The sequence below is a fragment of the Erinaceus europaeus genome, chromosome 20, assembly GCF_950295315.1.
Source record: "Erinaceus europaeus chromosome 20, mEriEur2.1, whole genome shotgun sequence".
In the NCBI taxonomy this organism is placed as follows: Eukaryota; Metazoa; Chordata; class Mammalia; order Eulipotyphla; family Erinaceidae; genus Erinaceus; species Erinaceus europaeus.
The window spans coordinates 56,568,180-56,589,276 of NC_080181.1; the positions used below are offsets into that span (position 1 = coordinate 56,568,180).

At 45.5% G+C, this 21,097-nt stretch overlaps 1 protein-coding gene across 7 annotated transcripts in view; it reads left to right on the forward strand.

Annotated features, from left to right (window-relative positions):
- ZNF774 (zinc finger protein 774) overlaps nucleotides 1-21,097 on the forward strand; it is a 58,611-nt gene that overhangs the window by 26,878 nt on the left and 10,636 nt on the right. For 5 of the 7 annotated variants that reach the window (XR_009546631.1, XR_009546633.1, XR_009546635.1 and 2 more), the window contains exons 1-3: nucleotides 14,501-14,614; nucleotides 17,589-17,711; nucleotides 17,823-17,874. Coding sequence is in view for 1 of the 7 variants with exons in the window: in XM_016185533.2 (XP_016041019.1) it covers nucleotides 17,697-17,711; nucleotides 17,823-17,874 (67 nt within the window). In the remaining 6 variants the exon portion in view is untranslated. Of the gene's footprint in view, nucleotides 1-14,489; nucleotides 14,615-17,588; nucleotides 17,712-17,822; nucleotides 17,875-21,097 lie in introns of those variants that run through there. The other 2 variants (XM_016185533.2, XR_009546634.1) reach the window with 2 other exon arrangements.

Sequence of the window (21,097 nt, forward strand, 5' to 3'; positions counted from 1 at the left end):
TCTTTGTGTCTTTTTCAATTTCTTTGAGTAGTGACTCATAATTTTCAGTATACAAGTCTTTCACTTCTTTGGTTAGGTTTACTCCTAGATATTTTATAGTTTTTTGTTGCTATAGATTTCTGGATTTCAATTTCTTCTAACTTAGTGTTTGCATAGAGGAATGCCACTGACTTTTGAATGTTAATTTTATAGCCTGACACATTACTGTATTGCCTGATGATTTCCAAAAGCTTCTTGCTGGATTCCTTAGGTTTTTCCATGTATACTATCATGTCATCTGCAAATAAGGAGAGTCTGACTTCTTCTCTTCCAATCTGTATGCCTTTAATTCCTTGCTCCTGCCTGATTGCTATGGCAAGAACTTCCAACACTATGTTGAATAGTAATGGTGATAGTGGGCAGCCCTGTCTAGTACCTGATCTGAGGGGAAATGCTTCCAGTTTTTCACCATTGAGTATGATGTTGGCTGTAGGTTTGCTATATAGAGACTCCACTATCTTGAGGAATTTTCCATCTATTCCCATTCTTTGTAGTGTTTTGATCATAAAGGAATGTTGTATTTTGTCAAAGGCTTTCTCTGCATCTATTGATATGACCATGTGGTTTTTGGTCTTGCTTTTGTTGATGTGGTGGATCACATTGATTGACTTACGTATATTAAACCAACCTTGCATGCCTGGGATAAACCCCACTTGGTCATGATGAACAATCTTTTTGATATACTGCTGTATCTGGTTGGCTAGAATTTTGTTCAATATTTTTGCATCTATGTTCATCAGAGATATTGGTCTGTAGTTTTCTTTTTTGGTTGTGTCCCTGTCTGCTTTTGGTATCAGGGTGATGTTGGCTTCATAGAAGCTGGCAGGGAGTATTCCAGTGTCTTCAATCTTCTGGAAGACTTTTAAAAGTAGAGGTATTAGTTCTTCTTTGAAAGTTTTGTAGAATTCATTTGTAAAACCATCTGGTCCAGGACTTTTATTTTTGGGAAGATTTTTGATAACTGTTTCAATTTCATTAGCTGAGATGGGCCTGTTCATGTTATCCACTTCCTCTTTACTTAGTTTTGGAAGTTGGTAGGTATCTAGGAAATCATTCATTTCTTCCAGGTTCTCTAGCTTGGTGGCATATAGTTGTTCATAGAAGCCTCGCATGATATGTTGAATTTCTGCAATGTCTGTTGTGATATCTCCTCTTTCATTTACTATCTGATTTATTTGGGTCTTCTCCCTTTTTTGTTTTGTGAGTCTGGCTAAAGGTTTGTCGATTTTGTTCACTCTTTCGAAGAACCAACATTTACTTTCATTGATCTTTTGTATGGTTTTCCTATTCTCAATGTTATTTATTTCTGCCCTAACTTTAGTGATTTCTGTCCTTCTGGTTGCTTTAGGATTCCTTTGTTGTTCTTCTTCTAGGTCCCTAAGATGTGCAATCAGGCTGTTTATTTGTGTCTTTTCTTGTTTCCTAATGTGTGCTTGTATAGCTATGAACTTCCCTCTTAGGACTGCTTTAGCTGTGTCCCAAATATTTTGATAGCTTGTGTCTTCATTTTCATTGAACTCTCGAAACATTTTGATTTCTTCCTTGATTTCCTCTTTGACCCAGAAGTTGTTAAGAAGTATACTGTTGAGCTTCCACATTTTGGGACTGTTACTAATATTTTGTTGATTGTTAAATGTTAGTTTAATTCCACTGTGGTCTGAGAAGATGCTTGGGATGATTTCAGTGCTCTTGAATTGGCTGATGCTGTCTTTGTGGCCTAACATATGGTCTATCCTTGAGAATGATCCATGTGGATTTGAATAAAATGTGTATTCCAGTTTCTTGGGATGAATGACTCTGAAAGTGTCCAATAGTTCTAGTTTATCTATCTCTTCATTTAGCTCCCTTATGTCTTTACTGATTTTCTTCCTGGATAATCTGTCAAGTTGAGATAGTGGGGTGTTGAAGTCCCCTACTATGACTGTGTTACTGTTAATATATTGCTGTAGGGGAGTCGGGCTGTAGCGCAGCGGGTTAAGCGCAGGTGGCGCAAAGCACAGGGACCGGCATAAGGATCCCGGTTCGAACCCCGGCTCTCCACCTGCAGGGGAGTCGCTTCACAGGCGGTGAAGCAGGTCTGCAGGTGTCTATCTTTCTCTCCTCCTCTCTGTCTTCCCCTCCTCTCTCCATTTCTCTCTGTCCTATCCAACAACAACAACAACAATAATAATTACAACAATAAAACAACAAGGGCAACAAAAGGGAATAAATAAATAAAATAAATATTTAAAAAATATATATTGCTGTAGCTCTTTCAGTAGAAGTTTGATGTATTTAGATGGCTTCTCATTGGGTGCATAGATGTTAATAATTGTTAAGTCCTCTTGATTGACTGATCCTCTGAGCATTAAGTAGTGTCCATTCCTATCTTTTTTAATCTTATCTATTTTAAAGTCTATCGTGTCAGATATGAGAATAGCTGTTCCTGCCCTTTTTTGTGGGCCATTGGCTTGTATGATAGTTTTCCATCCTTTCACCTTAAGTCTGTGTTTGTCTTGTTGAGTTAGGTGAGTTTCCTGTAGACAACATATTGTTGGGTTGTGTTTTCTGATCCATCTTCCTACTCTGTGTCTTTTAATAGGTGAATTCAGGCCATTGACATTTATTGATATCAAAGATTGAAAATATTTTATCGCCATTCTTGTAGAGTTTTAGAGTGTTTTGATATATGTCCTATTTGTGGTGGTATGGTTGTTTATAGGAGACCTTTCAGAACTTCTTTCAGGGCAGGCTTGGTGATGGTTGCTTCCTTCAACTGTTGCTTGTCTGAGAAGGTTTTGATACTTCCATCTAGTCTGAATGACAGTCTAGCAGGATATAGTATTCTTGGCTGAAAGCCTTTCTCATTGAGCACTCGATAGATATCTTGCCATTCTCTTCTGGCCTGTTGTGTTTGTATGGAGAAGTCTGCTGCTAATCTTATGGGTTTTCCTTTGTAGGTGACTCTTTGTTTTTCTCTTGCAGCCTTGAGGATCCTTTCTTTATCCTTATTCCTTTCCTATCTAAGTATGACATGTCTTGGTGTCTTTAGGTCTGGGTTAATTCTGTTTGGGACCCTCTGGGCTTCTTGAATCTTTATGTCTTTGGTGTTGTCTAGACTAGAGAAATTTTCAGCTATTATGGCCTGGAGAATGCTTTCTTCCTCTCCTTCTCTTTCTTCCTCTGGTAAGCCAATAATGCGTATATTGTTTCTTTTGAAGTCATCCCATAGGACTCTGTTGTTGTTTTCAGCATCTCTTAATCTCTTTTTGAGATATCTTACTTCTTTTTTAGTTGTCTCTAATTCATCCTCAATCTTGCTAATTCTGTCTTCAGCCTCATCGATTCTATTCTCTCTGCCCTCTACTGCTTTCTGGAGTTCATCTATTTTGTTGCCCTGCTCTGATACTGTTTTAGCTTGTTCAGCTAGTTGCCTTCTTAGCTCAGCGATTTCAGCTTTCAGCTCTCTAATAAACATGAGATAATTAGAATTTTCTTCCATATTCTCATTTGTTGTTCCTGCATTTCTGATTACAATTTTTTCAAATTCTTTACTCACTCCTGTTATTATTTCCTTAGCTAATGTTTGGATGTTGAACTCGTTATTTTGTGTTTCACCCTCTGGAGGACTTTTAGCTGGACTCTTGTCCTGGTTCGAGTCTCCAATATTTTTTCTTGTTGTTTTAACCATTTTATATATTATGTTATGAGTCCCCTTTATCAGTACTTTTCAAATTCTTGATCACTATTGCCTGGATTTACTTGTGTCTAAGTAATTTAATTAAAGGGTTTACTGTGGTGGAAGTTAACAGTTTTTTCAATCCCTGAGTTGGAGCTCAGTGGTGTAAAAGCCTCTTTGTTTTTCTTCCCTGTAGGCTATTGGAGCTTGAGGGCTTTTAAACTGTCAATAGGCTTCTTAGCTTAATCACTGACTCCTGACCAAGAGATAAAGCAGGGTGTGGCAGAGATAATCCAGTGGTTATGCAAAGAGACTTTCACAGCCCCTCAGCTATGCCAAGGAGGTATAGGTCTTCTCCTGAGTTTCCCGGTTAGCTCTCTGTCCCCTGGTGTCCCTCCCTGTTGCTGCTCCAGATTCTGAGGGTAGTAGCAATGGAGACTCAGAGTTGCACTTGGTGAGTCTCTGGGGAGTCCTTTCCTCCCTTCAGCTGTCCCCTTGTTGGTGGAGCAGACTGAGGTGGTGTCTCCACTGATGAACTGCATTACAAATCTCTTCTTCTCCATAACACCTCTCCTTAGCAGAACTTCTTCCCCATAACACCTCTCCTTAGCAGAACTTTTAAAAATTCTTTATTTTGGGAGTCGGGCAGTAGCACACTGGGTTAAGCATAGGTGGTGTAGAGTGCAAGGACCGGCATAAGGATCCCTGTTCAAGCCCCCGGCTTCCCACCTGCAGGGGAGTCGCTTCACAGGCGATGAAGCAGGTCTGCAGGTATCTGTCTTTCTCTCCCCCTCTCTGTCTTCCCCTCCTCTCTCCATTTCTCTCTGTCCTATCTAAGGACATAAATAACAACAACAATAATAACTACAACAACAATACAAAACAACAAGGGCAACAAAAGGGAAAAATTAATATAAATTTTTTTTTTAATTTATAAAAATTTCTTTCTTTATTTTTTTAAAATTCTTTTTTCCTGATCTGCAGAACTGGCCTTTCTTGCCAACCAGACATTTTCCACACTGTGTTGCTGTTCAGAATGTCTGTACTAGCCAACACTAGCTGAAAAAGCTCAGCATTTCCTGAACATACTGTGCCTGCAAATGTCTTTCTTTTAAGCATTGCGGTGGTGCTGTAGGCTGTGCTCTCTCGTTATTGGTCAGTGAGGTCCATCTTCTGTCTTCTCCATGGACTCACTCTGCACCATGAATGTCCTCTTAGGCTGTCCTGGAGCTGCCGCACGCACGCACATTCAGCCAGTGACTGAATGTGACTCTGAGCCCAGGACAGCCTCACCTGCAGACCGGCCAATTCCCTCTTCCTTTTTCTAAGTGCACAATGTTGTTCATTCACTAACACAGAGCTCCAGCCCAGGGCCCCTGACTCGTGCCTGAGTGAAGCTTATTTAACACATATTTTCTCCTGCAAGGCACAGCACAGCCTCTTCCACCAGTTAACACCGCAGGGCACTTCAGCCCTGTGCTGGCGGCCATTGAGAAAACGAGATCAACAGGCACACACTTGCACACCCACACACGCACACACACGCACACACACGCACACACACACACACGCACACACGCACACACTTGCACACCCACACACGCACATACACACACACGCACACACACGCACACACACACGCACACACACATGTGCACACTTACACACCCACACATGCACACACACGCACACACGCACACACACGCACACACGCACACATGCACACACTTGCACACCCACACACGCACACACACGCACACATGCACACACACTCTGAACAGATGGCAGAGCGGACCCCTGCTTACAGTGTGAGAGCTGAAACCGGTGGGAGGAGGTCGTCACTTTGTTCTCCCTCAGCTGGGATGGTACCAGCAGCTAAATGCCCCTGCGGTGCTCATGTCCACAATCGCCCCAAGTTCACAAACAGGGAGCCTGCAGATAATTCAGAGGATCTGGACCAGCTAAAAAGAGTAAGGTTGGTCAGCATGCATTTGCAAGGGAGGGTGCCCGTGATATGCAGAAAGGGGAAAAGTCAGAGAATAAGATGAGCAAACAACGGTGAACCAAGAAAGCGGAAGCCCAAGGGTTGGCAGGCAGCAGAGGCCAATGGGGAGCTGAGAGGAGAGCCTCCCACCAGCAGGGGCAGCACACCGAACGGACTCAAACGTCCAGGGCCAAGGGGTGGACTCAGGGATGGCAACTCCCAGGTTGTTTTGTTTTGTTTTTTGCCTCCAGGGTTATGGCTGGGGCTCGGGCCTGCACTAAGAATCCACTGCTCCTGGAGGCTACTTTTCTCCCCCATTTTGTTGCCCTTGTTGTTTATCATTGTTGTTGTTATTGATATCGTTGTTGGATAGGACAGAGAGAAATGGAGAGAGGAGGGGAAGACAGAGAGGGGGAGAGAAAGACAGACACCTGCAGACCTGCTTCATCGCTGGTGAAGCGACTCCCCTGCAGGTGGTAGGGAGCCAGGGGCTCGAACCGGGATCCTTACGCAGGTCCTTGTGCTTTGCCCCACGTGCACTTAACCCACTGGGCTACCGCCGGGCCCCCAACTCCCAGGTTTTCAAGGTGTCCATGGACTGACTATCCTGATCTAAAATGTTGGCAAAAAAAATTAAAAATAATAATATATGGATAGAACGGAATAATAATGTGCTTCAAAATGGCCTCTGGGCTGCCACACTGACCTCCATAGTGCCTCCAAGGGCTTTCAAAGCCAGTCCACACGTGAACAGAAATGTACAGAGGGGAGCTGCGTGGTGGCACATCTGGTCAAGCATGCTCAAGGACCTGGGTTCAAGACCCCAGTCCCCACCTGCAGAAGGGGAAGCTTCACGAGAGTGGAGCAGTGCTGCACGTGTCTCTTGGTCACTCTCTCCTTTTCTATCCCCGTCCCAGTTTCTCTGTGTCCTGTCAAATAAGTTTTTAAAAAGAAATGCAGAGAGGGACCAGGAGAGAGCATAGTGGTCATACAGATAGATATCTTTAATGCCCGAGGTCCCAGGTTCAACCCCAGCACTGCCATAAGCCAGAGTTAGCAGTGCTCTGGTGAAGAGGAAAGGAAGGGAAAAGGGAAGGGAAAAGGGAAAAGAAGAGAAGGGAAGGGAAGGGAAGGGAAGGGGAGAAGAGAAGGTCTAAAGATATACACATTTACAGGAAATGAACAGTGGTTTCCACAGGTAGAGAAAAAGAACATCAAATTGTCAAGTGAGGAAGCAGGTCTTCATCTTCTCTGAAGACGTTGACTCTGAAAATATTATATATTATTTGGGGTCAGGCAGTGGCGGACCTAGCTGATTATACATGTTACCATGCATAAGGACCAGGGTTCAAGCCCTGGCTCCCCACCTACAGGTGGGACTTTAAAAAAAAATTATTTATTTATTTATTTGCTTTTGTTGCTCTTGTTTTTTTTATTGTTGTAGTTATTATTGTTGTTGTTGTCGTTGGATAGGACAGAGAGAAATGGAGAGAGGAGGGAAAGACAGAGAGGGGGAGAGAAAGATAGACACCTGCAGACCTGCTTCACTGCCTGTGAAGCGATTCCCCTGCAGGTGGGGAGCCGGGGGCTCGAACTGGGATCCTTACGCCGGTCCTTGCGCTTTGTGCCACCTGCGCTTAACCCGCTGTGCTACCGCTGGACTCCCCAGGTGGGACTTTTTTAAAAAAAATATTTATTTCCTTTTGTTGCCCTTGCTGTTTTATTGTTGTAGTTATTATTGATGTCGTCGTTGTTGGATAGGACAGAGAGAAATGGAGAGAGGAGGGGAAGACAGAGAGGGGGAGAGAAAGATAGACACCTGCAGACCTGCTTCACCGCTTGCGAAGAGACTCCCCTGCAGGTGGAGAGCCGGGCTCGAACCTAGATCCTTACACCGGTCCTTTCACTTTGTGCCACCTGCGCTTAACCCGCTGTGCTACCGCCCGACTCCCAGGTGGGACATTTTATAAACAGTGAAGCAGGTCTGCAGGTGTCAGTCTTTATCTCTCCCTCGTTATCTCCCCCTCCCCTCTCAATTTCTCTCTATTCCATCAAATAAAATAATAAAAAAAGACTGAATGGCTAATGGGAGCAGTGGATTCATAGTGCCAGCATTGAGTCCCAGAAACAACCCTGGTGGCAATAAAAAAAATGTTCTGCAGGTGTCTATCTTTCTCTCCTCCTGTCTTCCCCTCCTCTCTCCATTTCTCTCTGTCCTATCCAACAACAATGACATCAATAACAACAATAACTACAACAATAAAAATTTTTTTTTAAATGTTATGTATTGTATTATCTGTTCTAAAAAAGAAAAGGTCTGTGAATCACACTGAAAGCTCCAAAAAGACTAGATGTGTGCTCCCCATCCTGTCTCCATGGTTGGACAATATTAATGTTCACTAAGAGTGATTATTGGGGCCTGGGCGGTAGTGCAGCGGGCTTAGCACACATGGTGCGAAACACAAGGACCTATGTACAGATCCGACTTCAAGCCCCCGGCTCCCCACCTGCAGGGGGGTCACTTCGCAAGTGGTGAAGCAGGTCTGCAGGTGTCTGTCTTTCTCTCCGCTCTCTGTTTTCCCCTCCTCTCTCCATTTCTCTCTGTCCTATCCAACAACAACAACAGCTATAACAACAATAACAATAACAACCACAACAAGGGTAACAAAATGGGAAAAATACCCTCCAGGAATAGTGGATTTGTAGTGCTGGCACTGAGCCCCAGTGATAACCCTGGAGGCAAAAAAAAAAAAAAGAGTTCTGTTTGTATTTAGCAGAGCACTGCTCAGCTCTGCGTTCTGGTAGTGTCAGGCACTGAAGCTGGGAGCGCAGAGCCTCAGGCATGACAGTGGGCTGGGTAAATGGCTGTGCTCTCTCCCCATCCTATTTAACTTCATTTTCGTTTTTTATACGTAAAATATCTATTTATTGATTCCCTTTTATTGCCCTTGGTTTTTTATTGTTGTAGTTATTATTGTTGTTGTTGTTGTTGGATAGGATAGAGAGAAATGGAGAGAGGAAGGGAAGACAGGGGGGAGAGAAAGACAGACACCTGCAGACCTGCTTCACCGCCTGGGAAGCGACTCCCCTGCAGGTGGGGAGCCGGGGGTAAACTTCACTTTCTAAGTTGTGTGCACTATTACCTGCCTGCCTCTTCCTCCCCACCCCCAGAGTGCACATTTGATGCTAACCAAACAAACTAACAAAAAGGGGTGGGGAGAGGAGAGAAGGAGTTAAGATCCCCAAGTCTTTTGGGGACATTTTCACATGGCTGTGAAGTTTGGGAAACATGGCACTAAATTCCATCTACTTGACCACAAGACCTCAGTACCCTTCCCCTAGTTAGCTGGGATAGTGCCCCTTTCTCTTCTGAGAGCCCTAAACAAGGCGCTGTTTCACTGCTCAGCTCCTCCCATGCCCTCCTCAAGCTGGCTCTGCTCCCCTCCTGCCCCCTTAGGAGGCCCCGCTCCACAGTGAGCTGCTGGGCACACTGCTAGTGCCACACTGCCTTTCAGCCTGCACTGAGAGGCCTTTCTGTTTCTCAGCCTGGGATCATGGGCGGGGCAGAAGAAACAAAGCAGATACCAGACAGTTCCCCAAAGTGTCTTCCTCTCTCATCCCTGGGCACCTCTGCACCAAAAGCCTCTTCCCTCCTCCTCTAACCAAAAAAAGAAAAGACAGTAGATGCCAACATAAGAGAATCTAGAACTTCTCCTGAGAACATCTGAACAATGACTTCTGCTCTGCTCAAATGGTATTTCTTTTTTTAAAAAAATGTTTTTTGTTGGTATGCTTCTAATTCTGCTTCTAAGACCCCTTCTGTTTTGATCATCACGTTAGGTTCGCTTGCATTGCTTAACGCTGTGGTCTATCTACATAATCACTGCTTTACCTGAGACCCGCCCTGCCTACAGGGCACCGGTTTAATTCCCCACTGGTTCGTGCTTTTTCCTTCTCCCCACCCCTATCCTACGTATTTCCTCTTCCAACCTGACACTTCCGCCTCAGGAGATATGAAGGACAGGGTTTTCTAATGAATAGAGATTAGATTGATTGCACTTCATCCCTGCTCATCAATAAAGATTGAACTGTGTTCCCAGATCAGCCATGAGTCCCTGGTCGTATCTCTCGCCCGCAAAGCTAGCCTGGCATATTTTATTTATTTATTTATTTTCCTTTTTTGATTTTATCACAGTTGTGGTTATTATTGTTGTTATTGATGTTGTTGCCAGATAGGACAGAGAGAAATGGAGAGAGGAGGGGAAGACAGAGAGGGGGAGAGAAAGACAGACACCTGCAGACCTGCTCCACCGCCTGTGAAGCGACTCCCCTGCAGGTGGGGAGCCGGCCGGTCCTCCAGTTTCGTGCCATGTGTGCTTAATCCGCTGCACTACAGCCCGACCTCCCTCAAATGATATTTTTTAATCTCCCTCCCACAAAACACACACTCAGATACACACACCAGAAAGCTATGTAAAGGGTGGGCCTGACAGCTCACTTGGGAAGGTGCCTGCTTTACCCTGTTTGTGACCCAGGTTTGAGTTTGGCCCCCACTGCACTGAAGAAAGCCTAGATGCTGTAGTGTCTTTCCCTCTGTCTGTCTCTGACTGAAAAAGTTGGCCTGGAGCAGTGAGTTGAAATACAAAACAAAAGTAATAAAAAAAATTTGCTGCCATATTTTTAGTGAGTGGTAGGATTTCTCTTCTTATTTATTTATATTTGTAAGTTTCCAGAAACAATTGTATATTACTTCTATCATTATACATTGAAGTGCTTTGTTAGAGGAAACAAGAAGCTCCCCACTGTGAGGAAATATGTGATTTCAACATGCATATATTTACACAGAGAATTTCTATTTCTCAAAAATTAGCATGCGAGGACCACCAAGGCATCTCCATACAGTTCACAGTACACAGAAAAGTCTTTTATGAGGAATATTGGGTTACCAGAGGCAGGAAATGAAATTGGTTTCCAGATCTTGGCAGAAGGTGGTAGAGAGGCCTCTAGAAATCTCAAGTCCCCAGTTCAGATAAGGACATGCTGAACTCCATTTTCTTTCTTTTTAAACATTTTTAAATATTTATTTATTTATTTTTCCCTTTTGTTGCCCTCATATTTAATTAATTAATTTATTCCCTTTTGTTGCCCTTGTTGTTTTATTGTTGTAGTCATTGTGGATAGGGCAGATAGATATGGAGAGAGGAGGGGAAGACAGAGGGGGAGAGAAAGACAGACACCTGCAGACCTGCTTCACCATCGGTGAAGCGACTCCCCTGCAAGTGGGGTCTGGGGGTTCAAACCGGGATCCCTCCTCTGGTCCTTATGCTTTGTGACATGTGTGCTTAACCTGCTGTGCTACCGCCCGACTCCCTGAACTTCATTTTCTTTCATTTTTTTTTTTTTGCCTCCAGGGTGATTGCTGGGGCTCAGTGCCCGCACCATGAATCCACTGCTCCTGGAGGCCATTTTCCCCCCCTTTGTTGCCCTTGTTGTTGTAGCCTCGTTGTGGTTATTATTGTTGTTGTTGATGTCGTTCGTTGTTGGATAGGACAGAGAGAAGTGGAGAGAGGAGGGGAAGACAGAGAGGGGGAGAGAAAGACAGACACCTGCAGACCTGCTTCACTGCCTGTGAAGCGACTCCCCTGCAGGTGGGGAGCCGGGGCTCAAACCAGGATCCTTATGCGAACTTCATTTTCTATGAGGAGGTGAATCTTTTAAGATAACTACCCCATACCTGCTATGAGTGGGCAACCCTGCCTGCTCCTTTTTGTCGTTTAGACCTGGCATGAAATGCTCTGTTTTGAATCTCTACCAAGGAGTTGAATAAGTCAATTTTCCTGGAATTGGTTCAGTATAAGGGGCTTAAAATAATTTTGCTATTTTTTATTATTAGCAAGAATGACAGTTGCTCATTTTTTAATTTATTTATTCATGAGAAATGATAGGAGAGAGAAAGAACCAGACATCACTCTGGTACATGTGCTGCCGGGGACTGAACTCAGGACCTCATGCTTGAGAGTCTATTCCCTTAGCCACTGTGCCACCTCCTGGACCACAGTTGCTAATTTTGTTTCAGACTTTATTCCCTTTTAGGGAATGATCTGGCATTTCACAAGAAGCAGACTTAAATGAAAAAATTCTGAAAAAAAAATATGAAAAATTCTAAACTATGACATTGAACTTAAGGTGTTCATTGAGGAAGATCTAAAATTAAGGTGTTCACTGAGGAAGATCTAAAATACAGATGAACAAATACTATTCCTCTATATATGCGTGTATGTGTACAAATGCACATCTATTTGTTTGGTTAAACAGAATGCTAAGGGGGAAAGTAGGGCGGTGGGAGGAGAGAGGAGAGAGAAATGCTGCATTATAGAGGACCTTTTTCTTTCTTTCTTTTTCTCTCCCCCCCCCACTGCTCCTGTGGCCATTTTTTGATAGGACAGAGAGAAATTGAGAGGGGAGGGGAAGATAGAGAGGGAGAGAGACAGAGACACCTGCAGACCTGCCTCACCACTTGTGAGGTAAGCCCTCTGTAGGTGGGGAGCTGGGGTCTGGAACCTGGATCCTTTCATGGGTCCTTGCACTTTATACTATGTGCACTTAACCTGGTGTGCCACTGCTCGGCCCCAGACTAAATTCAAGTGTTCAAACTTTATCACTCAAACTAGCCTAGGCAAGGAAAAAATAGACATTTATGGACTCAAAACAAACTAAAGAAACATTCCAGATAATTTCTGATCATAAGCCTATGAGCCTCTGGCTTCTGCTTTCTGCACTGGTCTCCACTCAAACCACAATCTGGTGGGAAATACAATTGCCAGCTCCCAGTTTCCCCATCCAGGGAGGAAATGGTCTCTCTTCTTTGGTTCCAGTTTAAAATGCCCCAGGGAAGGCCCCTTAATGCTTAGCTTGAATTACCCATACTCCCTGACAAGTCTTTTGAACAGAATTCTCTGTCTCAGTGCTGGACCAAGCACCCACTTTCACCCCAAACTTGTGACTGAGGGAGTATAATGTGAGGTGGCAGCTCCCCTCTGAGTCGCCTCTGAAGAAAGACTGAGGTGCTGTTTGCCTTAGGACAGAGCACTTGCAGACGAAGGATAAGGTTCAGTGAGCACAAATAGACTCACTTCACACAAGCTACCCCCCCCTGCGCTTTATTGAGACAGTTGACATATACCCGATGTATTTATTGAGAAACGATTATCATATGTCACTGGGTAAGTTTAAGCCTGATTGACTTATCAATACATATATTAGTAAACATCATCATCTCATTAGCTGCAACGAAAGTATAAAAGTGCTTGTGAGCGGAGCATTTCAGACCCATCCTCAGTGTTCCATGGCTGCCAGTTCTTAGCAACATCGCCCAGCCAGATACTCGTCAGGATGCGGCATCAGCTAAGTTCATTTCCCACGTCTACGCTCGACCGGACCTGCCAATATACGCGGATATCTTCGCCCACCCTGTCCAACGCTTGACGTCTCGTCACCCAATCTGGTCCCCTACGCCTACACTGAACTTCTCTGTTCCAGACTCTTGGAAACAGAGTTGGCAGTCAGCTGAGGTAAAGAACAAACACCTCATCACAGACCCCTGCGAGCGTCAACCCGGCTTTGACCTAGCACGTTATGATCGGGCCCTCCTCAATCGCTATCGAACAGGCCATGGCCGGTGCACCGCTATGTTCCATCGCTGGGGAGCCAGAGACGACCCGAACTGCCCCTGCGGCTCCAGACAGACTATGACCCACATAGTCAACGACTGCCACCTCTCCAGATTCAAAGGAGGTCTCGAAACTTTACATCAGGCTCCACCTGACGCTGTTGACTGGCTACGGAAGAAGGGCAAACGCTAGAAGAAGAAGCGCTGCCGTATCATGCAGTTTAGTAACTTACAGCTGCAAGTTTGTGCCTTTTTGCTACCTTCCTCCATCTCTCCTCTCCCAGCTTTCCACCTTTGGCAACTACAAATGTGGCACTTGTTTTTCTACGAGTGTGGTTTATTTGTATGCAAAGACCGTACACATCCAGTGATTCTCTCTGACTGGTTTCACTATCTGGCTGCAAGTGATGGGATTGCATCCTGCTATTTATGGTGAATAATATTCTAGTATACTACCACTCCTTCGTCCATTCTGCCACCAGTGGACATGCAGGCTGTTTTCATGTCTTTATGTAAGTAACTGCAAACATTGCTTCAGTGAACACAGAGGTGTAGAAGTCTTTTTGAGTTGCTACTCTTGTTTTCTGTGGACATATTCTCAGAAGTGGCATTATTGGATCATATGCTAGTTCTTTTTTATTTTTGAGCCTTCTCTATATCTTTTCCATATTGACTATGCCAATTTACATTCCTACCACCATCACACCCTCTCTAACACTTGATAATCTGTCATCCTTTTTTGTTGTTGCTTGTTTTTAATGAGCCAGGCTTCACTCACGTATGATTTCACTACTCCCGGCCACTTCTTCATTCATATAAAGAAAGACAGAGAGAAAGAGAGAGAGGAGGCGAGACACCTTTGCACCAGGACTGCCCCGGGTGGGGGAGTGCGTGGAGCTGGGGAGGCCCGATGCAGCGCCCCCTGCATGCACAGCCTAGGGTGCCGGGTGCCCCTTCCCAGCCCCGAGGTGGGGGCCTTCCAGGAGCAGCGACTTGAGGCTGCGAAGCCTGCGGTCGCCTCGGCCCGCGCGGGACTACATTTCCCAGGCGGCTCCACGGTGACTGACAGCCCTCTCAGCCAATGGGTGGGGAGAACCTAGCGTCTCGGGGACCTAGGGACCAACGGCAAGGGGGAGGGCGGAGTCTTCCGGCGACCAACCACCTGTGTCGCCTCGTCCGGTCTAGAGACCCCTGGGCTCGGGGTCGCCTCGCGGTTGGCGGCGAGGACGGTGTTTTCCTTCTACATCCGCGGCCGGGCGGGGCGGTGAGTGAGCGGGACGGGGCGCGGGATGGCCAGCTGTACCCACAGTGTCGGTCCGCTGGCCGCCGCGGGGCGAGGGATGCTCGGTGCTCCGCCGGGGAGGGGTGTCACGCCCCCTTTCCTGCCCCCCCCCGCGGGACCGGCCCTCTGTGACCTCTGACCTCCTATGCGGGGGAGGGGTGTCACGCCCCCTTTCCTGCCCCCCCCCCGGGACCGGCCCCTCTGTGACCTCTGACCTCCTATGCGGGGGAGGGGTGTCACGCCCCCTTTCCTGCCCCCCCCCGCGGGACCGGCCCTCTGTGACCTCTGACCTCCTATGCGGGGGAGGGGTGTCACGCCCCCTTTCCTGCCCCCCCCCGCGGGACCGGCCCCTCTGTGACCTCTGACCTCCCAGTGGTAAATCCCGGGGCGCCCCGCTGCCCCGCAGCTGTCTGACAGCCACCACGCCTGTGACATCCTTTCTGCCCAGCGTCTCCATGCAGGAAGGTGGAGTGTCCACCAGAGACAGAGACAGAGACAGAGACAGACAGCGAGACAGAGACCGGGAGCAGCCGGCCCCGGGCATAGGGTGTGAGCCGGCCTATCCGCAGGGCTTGCTCCCTCCACCGTGGCAGGCCCATCACGGCCGTGTGTCCTGCTGGAAACTGCAAGCCACACGGACAGAGTCTGGAGACTCAGTGGATAGAGCCTTCACCTGTCCAGTCCCCCCACCCCTCACCCCCATTGTTTTCCTGCCATCACTGTCTAAAAAGGGTGTCCATCATAGTTTTGTTTTTAAAAAATATATATTTATTTATTCCCTTTTGTTGCCTTGTTTTTTATTATTGTTGTAGTTATTATTGTTGTTGTTATTGATGTCGTTGTTGTTGGATAGGACAGAGGAATAGAGGAGGGGCAGACAGAGAGGGGGAGAGAAAGACAGACACCTGCAGACCTGCTTCACCGCCTGTGAAATGACTCCCCTGCAGGTGGGAAGCCGGGATCCTTAGCTTCGCTCCACGTGAGCTTAACCCGCTGCGCTACCGCCGGACTCCTTCGATCATTGTTTTTAACAGACAGTAGTTTTGTTTTGTATGCTTGCACCATTGGATTTCATTTAACTGTGCAGTTTATCCTTTTTTTAAAAAAAAATCCATGTCTTTTCTAAATGTTTCATTTCTGACTCCATTAAATCTTAAAATATATTCTCACCCCACCAAAAAAAAAGTTTGACAATGTCTTGCAGACACCTATAACAAGGTGAGAAGTTGGGAGTAGCAGTGGGTTAAGCGCAGGTGGCGCTAAGCTCAAGGACCGGCGTCAGGATCCCGAGCCCCCGAGCCCCCGGCTCCCCACCTGCAGGGGAGTCGCTTCACAGGAGGTGAAGCAGGTCTGCAGGTGTCTGTCTTTCTCTCCCCCTCTCTGTCTCCCCTCCTCTCTCCATTTCTCTCTGTCCTATCCAACAACAACGACATCAATAATAACTACAAGGGCAACGAAAGGGAATAAAAAAAAATTAAAAAAAAAAAAACAAGGTGAGAAGTCGTATCCATGTATCAACAACTGAACTGTATTTTAAAAATTTTTTATTTATAAAAAGGAAACACTGACAAAAACCATAGGATAATAGGAGTACAACTCCACACAATTCTGTATCCCACCCCCTCCCTTAATAGCTTTCCTAGTCTTGAGAGCTTGTTTGGAGGTTCTAGCAGGGGGTGGCAGCTACTCCTATACCTTCGACTGAAGACCTGTCCGTCTGTACTCGGGGAAGGCCGTCCTTTTCGACCTAGGGCTCAGCTTCGGGAGGGACGCACATGGAGCGGTGAGGGAGGAAGGGGACACCCGCCTAGCCGGCCAGATCAGCCGAATCAACCCTGGTGATCAATGGGGTGACAGATGTCGCAGCCAGATCTCCCTTACATCCAGCTTCCCTAGTCTCTATCCCTCTGGAGCATGGACCCAGGGTCATTGTGGGATGCAGAAGGTGGAAGGTCTGGCTTCTGTAATTGCTTCCCCACTGAACATGGGCGTTGACAGGTGGATCTATACTCCCAGTCTGCCTCTCTCTTTCCCTAGTGGGGCAAGGCTCTGGGGAAGCAGAGCTCCAGGACACATTGGTGGGATTGTCTGTCCAGGAAAGTCTGGTTGGCATCATGGTAGCATCTGGAACCTGGTGGCTGAAAAAAGAGTTAACATATAAAGCCAAACAAATTGTTGAATAATCATGAACCTAAAGGCTGGAAAAGTTCAGATGAAGAGTTGGGGGGGTGTCTTTGTTTTGTAGATAGCTACTAGTCCTATTTTAGTTATATTGTAAAGAGCACATGACTATACTAGTCATTTTTTTTCCTGAGCCTGACATCTGATTTGCAGGTGGATCCAAGTTATTGTCTGGGGAGATGATGTCATGTCTGGAAATAGGACCAGAAAGCTGGATCAGGGAAGAGAGTAGCTCCCAAATATGGGAAAGGTGTGTAAATATTGTTGAGTGTACTGTAAAGTATTATCTCCCCAATTAAACAATTTGAAGGGGGGGAGAACATTTCCTGGCTAGAACCCAATTGTTTTGTCCTTTAAGGCTGACACTAAAATGTAGAAACCAGGAAAAGTCAGCTGCGTGAGTGTGACTACTACGGTGTACCGCTGTGCAGTTTCCTAGTTTGCTGAGGAACCTGTGTGGGGGAGGAGCCGAGGCTGTGCAGTACTCGACTCACACCTTACACTCTCCTACACTCTCCTTTGTCTATTTTGTCCGTCACGGACCACCTGCTCCTCAAAATGTTAATGTGCCCAAAGACTGAGGGTCCTGCAGCTGTGTTTGGGAGGGCCAGACATCTTTTTGTGACAGGAAAGTTGACAAAGGGGAGGGAGGACTATATAAAAACAGAATTTAAAAAGCGGCCCTTCAGTGGCTGACAGAATTTGCCTCAGAGTCACACTAGGCAGGCAGTTTGTCCAGAGAGCTGCTGATGCAAACAGAGATCTCTTGCCGTAGGAGCTGACGCCCCTCAATGATGTGGCTGGGGACTTGTGGAAACAGTAGGTTGCCTGGACACTGCCTAGAGCATCCTCTTCCGGGACACCACCCGCCACAGTTAGAAGAATGGCCTCTCAAAGGGTAAGGCGGCTCCTCTCCTTTCCATCTCAGGCTGAGTGGGTCTGAGAGGCGTCTAGTGACACCGGCTCTTTAGTGCTCGGCTCTCTGTGAATTACTGTCATCTCCCTGCAGAAGAAGAGCGGCTTCCATCTGCACGGCACTTTGTGGTTTTCAGATATGTTCGGTATATACTGTCTGTTACTGTCTCCCCATGACCCTTTCACGTCACTCCCCGGCTCCAGACCATAACACTGAGGCTCAGAATAGAGTCCAGGTATTTTGTTTTTATTTATTTATTTACTTTAATGAGAGAGATCAGACAGAAAGATACTGAGACTAAAAGAGGAGAGAGAGAAAGGTCCAGAGAGAAACCAGAGCCCTGCTCAGTCCTGGCTTATGATGGTGCTGAGGACTGAACCTGGGACCTCAGAGCCTCAGGCTTGAAAGTTCTTTGCATTATCATTATACTATCTTCGCAGTTCTTTATTTATATTTTTATTGTACTGAGGACTGACCTCAGGGCCCTTGCATATGAACAGTACCAGTAAGTGACCTCCCAGGCACAGTTTTCTCTTGATTATTTATTTTGAGAGAAGGAAAAATAGAGGAGACACAACACAACCCCACCCCCACCTTCTATGGAATGCCCTAACTATTTGTGGTGTCCTTATGTGGTGCCCAGGCTCAAGCCCAGGACCTCACACATGCAAAGGCAAAACGTGCTCTACTGGGTGAGCGGTGTCCCGGCTCTGAGAGACCAGGGCTTTATGAGAAAGGGAAGCCTCTCCATGGTGTTCTTTCCTCACACACACACACACACACACACACACACACACACACACACCCCTCCAGTGTTAAACACAGTGGTTACACCCTACCACTGATCTACTTTCTATCAGTCACACAATCATTTATAGTCATTCAAGAAAAACATAACCAGAGTTACTATCCTTTCTTTCTTTTTTTTTTTAATGTCTTTATTGGGGAATTAATGTTTTACATTCAACAGTAAATACAATAGTTTGTACATGCATAACATTCCCCAGTGTACCATATAGTTACTATCCTTTCATCTAAAATATTCAAAGTGGAGTGTATAGGCATATATATATGTATGTTGTAGAAATAAAAAGAGTGAGAATTTATAAAGAATATGTATAATTCAAAAAGAACAAATCATTCCACACGTGGCCATCATGATCCCTTAGACTTTTTTCTAAAAAATTATTCCCTTTTGTTGACCTTGTTGTTTTATTATTGTTGTAGTCATTACTGTTATTGTTATTGCTGTCGTCGTTTTTGGATAGGACAGAGAGAAATGGAGAGAGGAGGGGAAGACAGAGAGGGGGAGAGAAAGATAGACACCTGCAGACCTGCGTCACCACTTATAAAGCAACCCCCCTGCAGGTGGGGAGCCGGGGGCTCAAACCGGGATCCTTGCCGGTCCCTGCACTTGTGCCACGTGTGCTTAACCTGCTGCGCTACCGCCTGACTTGTGATCACTTATATTTTTATCTTGCTTTTGAGGTTTTCTGCCTGACACAGGCCCTGGTCAAAATACCAACGCATTATTTTGTGTATAGTAATGGGTAATAAATGAAATGTTTTCTTTAAAAAAGAAGAGGAAGAAGAACAAAGGGCTCGGGAGATGGCAGAATGGTTGCAAAAAGATTTTCAGCTCCCTGGGAGGTGGTAGAGTGCATAAAGATTTGTACTCTCAAGCATAAGTTTCCAAGTTCCATCCCCAGCATTGCATGTGCCAGAGTGATGCTTTTAGTTCTCTCTCTCCTCCTTCTTCTCTCTCAATCTCATTAGTAAATAGATTAAAAAAAAAAAAAGACTTTCAAGTGAGACTGAGACTTGGAGGTCCCAGGTTCAATCCTCAGCTAGAACTGAGCAGTGCTCTGGCTAAAAATAATTATAATAATTTAAAAAATGTTAGATTTCTTATATTTTATTTTTAATGAGAGTGAGATAAGATATATAGAGAAATCCATGGAGCTCTGGCTTGTGATGGGGACTGGGGTTTGAACCTAGTAACTTGGAGCCTCATGCACAAGAGTCTCTTGCATAGCCATGATGCTGTGTCCCAGCCCAATATTTGATATTTTTAAAAGAAGCAAAAATGAAATTCAGTGATCCTAGGTTCAAATCCAAGCACCACCATGAGCCAGAGTAAAGCAGTGAGCTAATCTCTGATTAAAATGAACTAGTATTAATTTTTTTTCTTGAGAAAAATAAAATAACCACTTGGTATTTTGTTATATGAAAATCAGTGATTTAGATTAGCTTGAACCATATATCTGACCATTTCTGGACCATTTCATACTTATAAATTGGTAGATACATATGATTCAAATATAATTATTCCCTCGTTGTGGAACATAAGGTTATTTTAATTTTTTTTACCAGTATGGTGATGAACATGTCTTAGCTAACTATCTTTTAAAAAATATTTATTTATTTATTCCCTTTTGTTTCCCTTCTTTTATTGTTGTAGTTATTATTATTGTTATTGATGTCATTGTTGTTGGATAGGACAGAGAGAAATGGAAAGAGGAGGGGAAGACAGAGGGGGAGAGAAAGACAGACACCTGCAGACCTGCTTCACTGCCTGTAAAGTGACTCCCCTGCAGGTGGGGAGCCGGGGGTTCGAACCGTGTGCGCTTAGCCCACTGCGCTACCACCCAACTCCCAGCCTGTGCTATTCTAAAACAGGCATAAAGCCAGGACATGAAGATGTATATTTCTATTAGATGTTCCCCAGCACAGGTGACTTAGCCTTCAGAGATAAGAGATTTTGCTTGCTCCAGATTTTCTCCCACCTAACTCTCCCTCCCCACCTCTTTAGTGGAAAGAAAGGGATTTTTTTACAGCCCCTTGGGGAGATTACCCTTTCATCATGGCTGCTGCTTGAATGAAACCAAACACACATTAGAGCTTTCCTGGGTATTTTCTTCTTCCTACAGAGAAAGAGGGCACAGACACTGGCCAGGTCTTATGGGATGGCTCAGACTGCCTCTCTCCCTCTGCATTTCTCTTTAGGATTTCTACACCAAGTGTCTTATCCCAGCTGGAGCAGAAAGAGGAGCTGTGGGTCCTGCCCCTTCAAGATTTTGAGTCAAGGAAGAGTCTAAGAGAAAACCACACAGGTGAGCTATGAATGTTTCCTGGTGTGAAGAAATCTAATATTTCGGGAGTCGGGCGGTAGCGCAGCGGGTTAAGCACATGAGGCGCAAAGCACAAGGACCGGCAGAAGGATCCTGGTTTGAGCCCTCCAGTTCCCCACCTGCAGTGGAGTCGCTTCACAGGCGGTGAAGCAGGTCTGCAGGTGTCTGTCTTTCTCTCCCCCTCTCTGTCTTCCCCTCCTCTCTCCATTTCTCTTTGTCCTATCCAACAATAATAAC